Source organism: Sinocyclocheilus anshuiensis, unplaced genomic scaffold (genome assembly GCF_001515605.1).
Source record: "Sinocyclocheilus anshuiensis isolate Anshui unplaced genomic scaffold, SAMN03320099.WGS_v1.1 scaffold204, whole genome shotgun sequence".
Lineage (NCBI taxonomy): Eukaryota > Metazoa > Chordata > Actinopteri > Cypriniformes > Cyprinidae > Sinocyclocheilus > Sinocyclocheilus anshuiensis.
Window position 1 is genome coordinate 922,661 of NW_015557064.1, and position 7,759 is coordinate 930,419.

Below are 7,759 nucleotides of genomic sequence, written 5' to 3' on the forward strand. Positions count from 1 at the left end.
CGCACCTCTTCAGTCAAACAATATTACTAAGTTAAGCCATCACAGGACATCTTTTAGTTAAAAAAATACACCTAAAGACAATGACAAGCTGGTGTGTGAAAATTCAAAGTGAAAAGTTCATCGCAAATGTTGTTACAGATAACTCAAGCTTGTGACAACAGCACATAACGCCACTCTGGATACAGTAAACGTGTTAAATGTGTAAAACAAAGATAATGGTGACATATGAGTCAAGTAAGAACTGTTACTTTCATGATGTGAAAACACCAAAAAGGACGTCCCAGTGAAGACGTTCACCTTCTCAGTCCTAATAATTTTCAAAAACTGCTTCTGTGGAGAAAGAGTGAGAATCTACTTGATGATGCTGCTGCATTTTTAATAATCAAAAGAGGCTACAGTCAAGGTGACAACTGGAAGTTACATGTGAATAGTAAACTTTATATCAGTGTTTACAATTAATTTCACAAGCTCTAACCATGTGATGACACTAGAGGGCACTATACATAATAGGAGATAATTTACCTGATGCTTCCTCAGATCTAGGGTCAGTGAGGCAGTCCATGGCTGACAGAATAGAGGTGAAAAGATACTCTGAATGAGTTTTCAGTGCGTGAGACTGCCTCTCTATCAGCACCAGTGTGTCTTTCAGAACTGAGGAATCAGGAAAAAAAATATTAGCAGCAGTATGAGAACAACTACAGACTAATAATGTGTTGACAAAAACAATGCTTGATGTGAATTCAGAAATGAAGCATGCTAGGCAACAGCACGGCTCTCTAAGTTAAGCATGCATGGCCGCATTCTCCAAGCAGAGCGTTTCCTGTTTCTGTCCGATGTAACTGAGTATTGGGTTACGCTGCACAACATGTCCAAAACTGAGAAGCAGTATAGATACTTGTAGAAGTATACCAACTGATCAAGAAAAAAAGAGGGCATTATATATTTGCTTTGGAAGATAAAAAGATCTAATGTTTCATCTAATGTCAAATTTAATTTCACCACTTCACAGCTCTGGAGCCACTACTGATGGTTCAGTAACAAAATGCAGCTTTTCCCTTCCATTCAAAGTAGTCATGCCAATTCAATATTCAGTACAGCAGCGGAATGGTAGATTTTTTAAATAATATTTTCTTATTGCATTATAGTTTGACAAAGGTAGTATGACTCACAAGGAGAGGCTGAATTCATGCAATGCAAAAGCATCTCTCCGGTCTGCAGAACATCTGCTGTGAGGGGCTTATGAGCCTGAACGTCTTCCTGAAAACTCTGAAAAATATCATGTGACACAGTTATGTGCTTTTTGAATGAACTTCTTTTGTAATACAATTTTTTAATTCCTTATTGTTACAATAGATGCATGTGCTCTACCATTCAGAAATGTTAGGGTCGATAAGATTTTTATCTAAAGGGGAGGTCTAATGCTATTTCATACATTCTGACTTATTTACATTGTTAACGAGTTGGATTCTCATGATAAACATGGCCAAAGAAGAGCGCAGGCAAAAATCAACCAGAGCGATAGCAAGAGCACTTCCATCAACATGCTTCATTCGGGTTACGGAAGTCATTGGCAGCGCTGGACAGGACTTGCTTGAGAAGGATTTGTCATTTTGTTTTTAGACCACAAAATCAACAATGTCACCAAAGAAGTGTGTTTTTGGTTGAGAGGGAAAGATAACCTTGTTCAGCATCCCAAAATAACCTGGCGTTAAGGGAACAGTGGGTGCAGTGGGTTTTTTCGGGGCAGCAACAGAGTTGTGCAAGTGTGTTTGTTTGTTCCTGGCATTTCGGTGACAATTGTGACCCTGGACCACAAAACCAGTCATAAGTTGCACGGGTATATTTTTAGCAATAGCCAACAATACATTGTATGGGTCAAAATTATCGATTTTTCTGTTATGCCAACAATCATTAGGATATTAAGTAAAGATCATGTTTCATGAAGATATTTTGTAAATTTCCTACCGTAAATATATCAAAACTTTATTATCAGTAGTAATGTGCACTGCTAAGAACTTCATTTAGACAACTTTAAAGGTGATTTTCTCAATATTTAGATTTTTTTGCACCCTCAGATTCCAGATTTTCAAATAGTTGTATCTCGGCCAAATATTGTCCTATCATAACAAACCATACATCAATGGTGCTTATTTATTCAGCTTTCAGATGATGTGTAAATCTCAATTTCAAAAAAATTATGCTTATGACTGGTTTTGTGGTCCATGGTCACAAATGTTTTATAAACAAATTAAATAAAATTTAAGTCAATAAAGTATTTGTTCCTGTTTTTTTTATGTCGATGTCACAGCTTGCAGATGATCGCTACGCAAAAGCTGCGCATCCTCGTGACTCTTTAGCTCCGCCCACGGCACGCCTCCAGGAGCTCGATTGTTTTCGGAGAGAAGTATCTGTCTTTTATAAATCTGATAAAACTAAAGACTCTTCGGAGATATGAAGTACTCTATAGGTACTCAAGATTAACATGAGATTGGTAGAAACTGTGTGTGTGTTATGTCCCCTTTAAATGTTTTTGAAAGAAAAAACATCTCTTATGTTCACCAAAGCTGCATTATTTAACCAAAAATACAGTAAAACAATAATATTGTGAAATATTATTACAATTTAAATTACGTGTTTTCTATTTTAATGGCAAAGCTGAATTTTCAGTAATTTTCATTACTCCAGTCTTCAGTGTCACATGATCCTTAGCAAATCATTCTAATATGCTGATTTGGTGCTCAATAAATGTTTCTTTTATTATCAATGTTAAAAACTGCTGTGCTGCTTAATTTTTGTGGAATACATTGGTACATTTTTTCAGGATACAGAACAGCATTTATTTGAAATATCAATTTGTAGCATTATAAATGCCTTTTGATACATTTGATACACTTTTGATACGTTTAACACATCCTTGATGAACGAACATATTACCTTCTTTCAATAAAAATTTATAAATAAATACTACTACTACTACTACTACTACTACTAATAATAATAATAATAATAATCTTACCGACCCCAAACTTTAAATGTTAGTGTAGTTTACAAACCTTGTAATCAGCCAAGGAGGCTTTGACGCTTTCCAAGTCAACCATGGGAGGAGAAAGAACCTCTACTTTCTCTACCACCTTTTGCAGCCACTGAATCAGCTTTTCTAGGTTCAAGCAAAATGCCTATTGAGAAAGAATACAATAGTTCTCATAAATTCTCAGCCATCTCAGGACTTCACTATCACAACAGAAATGTCTACTCACCTGAATGTGCTGCATTAGTGACTCCTTGGTCTCATTTTCATTCTGGTCTGTTTGTATTGTCCTCTGAAGCTCTGACATTGACAATCTGCTCAGCTGATCCATAACAGCTTCCACCTCCCTCAGGTTCCTCCTATTCATGTCTTGGTTAATCATTTGAATTCTGGAACCAGGCTCCTTTGCATTCTCGAAATGTGTAAGAGGAACTTCAGAAACAGATCCCCCTTCTGCTTCAACATCTTCATCGCCCTTTTCTTCCATGAATGGTTCCTGCTTTCCCACTTGAGCCGTTGATGATCTGACTGAGGTGATCTTGCTCTCTGGGGATTCCCAGCTGGTGATGACCGTTTGGCTCATCTGGTTACTAATGTCCCTCAGCTGCTGTGAAAGCACATGAAGTTCTTGTAGCCGTTCTGGTAGGCGAAGGAACTCTTCGTCCAACTCGTCCTGCGAATCAGGACGAGGAAGGATGTGTGCTGAACTAATGAAAGTGGGGACAGGTCTGAACGTCGAGAAGATGCCAAATTTACGATAATGGCCCCCTGGCTTCCCATCGCAGTCCAGACTCTCAACTGACAAGCCAGCTTGGTCTAGTGAGGAGTACAGGCTACTGGACATGATGCCATCTAAAGACATAGAATGTGGTTTGTTTAGAGCACAAAACTCAGTTGACTTTTGAGCTGTTCCTGGGCTACACCATTCCTGTCGAGTCTCTGTATAGGACAAGTCTAAACAGGACAGAGTGGAAGAGCGGTCCAACTCAATGCCTGAGTCTTGCAACAATGGATCGGCTCGCAAGAGAAGATCCACATCTGATGAACCCCATGTACCAGCCATGTTGGGTCTAAGAGGGTACATGTAGTCCAGGAGCTCCTGGTACTCCTTTTCAGGATCCCAGCTGGAGGATTTGCGGTTTGGAGAGGGTGGCATAGTGTTGGGGATGGCACAGGCCCAATAGTTGGCCTGATACGGCGACATGTGTTTGAACCCATGTCGATGGTTCTTACTGTAAGACTGAGAAGATCCTGTGTTAAGAAGAGAATCTCTTCCTCTGTCCATCATCTCACCTGTTCTTGCTTTTATCCTTCCAGTGAAATCAGATGTATGGTTGGACAAGTAAGAAGTGCTTCTAGGAGTGGATTGCACTGGGGGTGCTGTGAGGCTCAAAGAAGCTGAAAGTGGACTGGACAGACTGCGTTTGGTAGAGTTAAAAATAGGATCCTCATCACATGACCACAGTCTGAGGTCTGATATGCTCATGGAGGTATCCAGGTGTTCTCTAGATAACGGTAGGGAGGATTTATAATATGGAGAATCTTCTGGGATACTTCTGAATGACTGTTTAGACAGACTTTTGTCCTTTTCTTTAGGGGAATCAGCTTTGTAACTGATCTGAGGAAAAATAGACAAAAAGAGGTAATGGTTAATAGGAAATCCTGGGATGCAGACTAAAACATGACCAGGGAGCCATTGGCTCCTATAATTAAACAAGACTACCATTTCAAAAGTTTGATTCATAAGGTTTTATAAATTGGTTTATATGTTTTTGTGTTCACCAAGGCTGCTTTTATTTTTATTAAATATACAGTTAAAACCATAATATTGTGAAATATTATTACAATTTAAAATAACTATTTTTTTATTTTAATATATTTTAAAATGTATTCCTGTGATGGCAAAGATGAATTTCCAGTCTTCAGTGTCACATGGTCCTTCAGAAATCATTCTAATATGATGATTTGGTGCTCAAAAACAATTTCTTATTATTATCAATGTTGATAACAGTGTTGCTTAATATTTTTATAAAACCAAAAATGACTCATGGTTCAGTGAGGGAGTCAGTTGTGGCTCAGTAAGAGCTCTGAATGATTAACTGACTAAATTAATCCGATTTAAACCGCTAACTCACCAGAAAGTTCAACAGATTCATGCATCACACTGACTGGCTCTTTAAAAACAGCTGGTTCATAAGAGTCAGTTGTTTTGCGAATCAGATTTCACAGCTTGCGCTGAGTTCACTGCTGTGTGCAGGAAACACTGTCTTGCACTCTAACAAGATGGTAGCTGAATCCACATTTGGATGCACACAAAGCTTCCCAGCTGATTTTAAATTATTATTACAAACATTTTGCAACCACTTCAGATGCAAAATTCAGTACAAATTTGGAAATTCAGTAAAACATCCTAAGCAGCTCACTAAGACTTGTTAAATTAGATTCTTACCTTGTCTGAGTCTTCATGTGTAGATGAGTTCTTCAGGATGGGCACCTGACATTGTGTGGAGATCAGTGGTTTTCTCATGATATAGAGGCTTTTGTCCGTCATATACCTGGAAACAGGTGCCATAGTGACCGTCTTTTTGCAGTCACTCCTCTCTTTGTCTGAGTCCTTGGCCTCCTGGACATTTGCAGGCCTTGTCCTCTCAACTGCCCTGTGACTGAGGGGTCTAGTGTGACCGCTGCGAATGAACTCCGGGATCCTGGTCTTCCACCTCCCATAGCTCTTGTTCTCCATTTGCGAGGAGGTGTCTGATAAGGCCTTGTCAACTCCGAGAGCCATAGCAACACCTCCAGATTCTGTGGTTCCTCATTTGGCCAGAGCAACAGCTAAAGGTCATAACCACACTGTGTATTAAACACTGCAAAGCAAAGGTTTGAATCACCACACAAGGCTCTGTGATAAGTGTCATCTAACATGATGCAGGGCTCATTTACTCTAATAGGGTTACTTCTGATCTGGGGTGGGTTGCATAAACTGCTTAGACAAGTCTTAAAAGGTAGTCATCTAATTTCTTTTCTTCAAGACTGGTCATAACTTTTTAAAGTCAGTTACAAAAAGGTAGATTGGTCTAATGTGAATCCAAAAAGTAAGACTGATTACCCCTTGGCTAACTGCTAGTTGGTCAAACTAGTTTGTAAGACACAGTCTTAACAGCGTCTATGTTTATGCAACTGGCCCCTGGATAAGCAGTCTCATTAAGGCTACATGTTCAGGCTTGCCTGAAATTCATGAATGCTCTTTGTCCATTTCCTAACTACAAAAGTACTACTACTAACAGATTTAATGAATGACTAAATATCATCTTTAAAAAAAAATATTAAAGTAAAAATTAAATCAATTAAAATCAAGATTATAAATTAAATGTAATAATAAAAAACAATTTAGCAATTAAAAATAATATTTACTGTGGCAAAATGTAACATTTAGACTGTTATGATTATGTGTCAGATGAAGGCTGATAAATGCAACAGCATGCAGACAAAGCAGTTTCTTGTACTTCTCTGTGGAATACTAGACTGGATCTGTTTTTTTGATTGGCTGATGCGCCTGGTTTCCATGGCAACCGACAGAAAATGGCATGTCATGAGAGGTGATCACGTGGGGGGTATTTAAAATCATAGCCTGCCTGCAAACAAAGACAATCATGTGTCTTTTACACTGAACCCTCACGGAGTTCCTTTTAATTTTAATATGACACATATTAAAACCGACACATGGCTGGTCTGTTACTGTTACTGACAGTTTGCAGGGCTATATGTATGAATTTGTTTACTTTGTACTGTAAAGCAAGGAAGCGAAACAGATTCTATCAATGTTATCTGTGGACATTAAAGTCAGCCAAGTTGTTCTGAGACTGATCCTTGGGCTACAAACAATGCGAATCCTATAGAAAGTCATATAGGCTTGATTGACAGTTACCATGACAACATGATCATCAAACAATGTCTAAAGAAGGCAGGGTGTCTGCATTATACATTTCCTCTGAGAAACCGTAGAGGAATACGCTGTTAAATCAATTCAAATACAAAACACAACGTACAGTTCACAATACAATATACAATCTGTTTGTTTTGTAAGTCACAACCTGCAACCACTATACTAAAGTTCTCAGTGACTCTGTAATTAAACACTAACGCAAACATACACAAAGATAGGCTAATAGAGGAAACAGTGTGTCTTCAACATAAGCGCTCCATTTAACAGTTCTAGGATTTAATAATGCAAGGAAAGCTTAAATTCAACGCATAGGTATGCAAAAATAAGAACAAGAATGACAAACATGCACACTGAGGATACGTGGCCTGAGAAAGCTATTTATAGTGAATTAGTGAATAACTTTCCTGTACGGAAAATGTTCTTAGAAAGTCAAATGATTCTCGAGTTACATATGCATCAATAATGAATGACAGATTGTTTCACAACAAGCAGCAGCACACAAAGTGAGTAATGCTAAGCTATTATGTTTCAGCCAGGAATATTAATCTGTCACACCTCTGTCGACATCACTTTCACTTTGCTTTCATAGCTGAACATCCTGCATTAATTGATCTTAAACTGTGTTTACGTACCGGGTTTGGCTAAGGAAAATCCCTCGGCAGCTCCACGAACTACATTCTTATAATTTAGAGATACAATACAATTAATAAAACCCTGCTGTTGTGGAATCCAAGCGGTGGAGGAAACGGTTCATAACACAGAGGCGGGTCAAGCAGCGCAAGACTGTC

The 7,759-nt window shown here is 38.4% G+C and overlaps 1 protein-coding gene across 2 annotated transcripts; it reads right to left on the minus strand.

The window, feature by feature from the left end:
• Positions 1–287: 287 nt before the first annotated feature.
• Positions 288–7,718, minus strand: LOC107676572 (centrosomal protein of 68 kDa-like). 2 transcript variants are annotated; one of them, XM_016471140.1, is made up of 7 exons: positions 7,604–7,718; positions 5,478–5,860; positions 3,258–4,646; positions 3,054–3,176; positions 1,170–1,266; positions 523–651; positions 288–330 (listed from the first exon to the last, which is right to left on the minus strand). In XM_016471140.1, exons 2-7 carry the CDS (start codon positions 5,811–5,813, stop codon positions 308–310), a joined length of 2,097 nt encoding a protein of 698 aa, XP_016326626.1. In that variant the 5' UTR covers positions 5,814–5,860; positions 7,604–7,718; the 3' UTR covers positions 288–307. The 2 variants fall into 2 exon arrangements, with proteins under 2 accessions (XP_016326626.1, XP_016326627.1); XM_016471141.1 differs by having other exon boundaries at positions 5,478–5,892.
• Between the last annotated feature and the right edge of the window lie 41 nt (positions 7,719–7,759).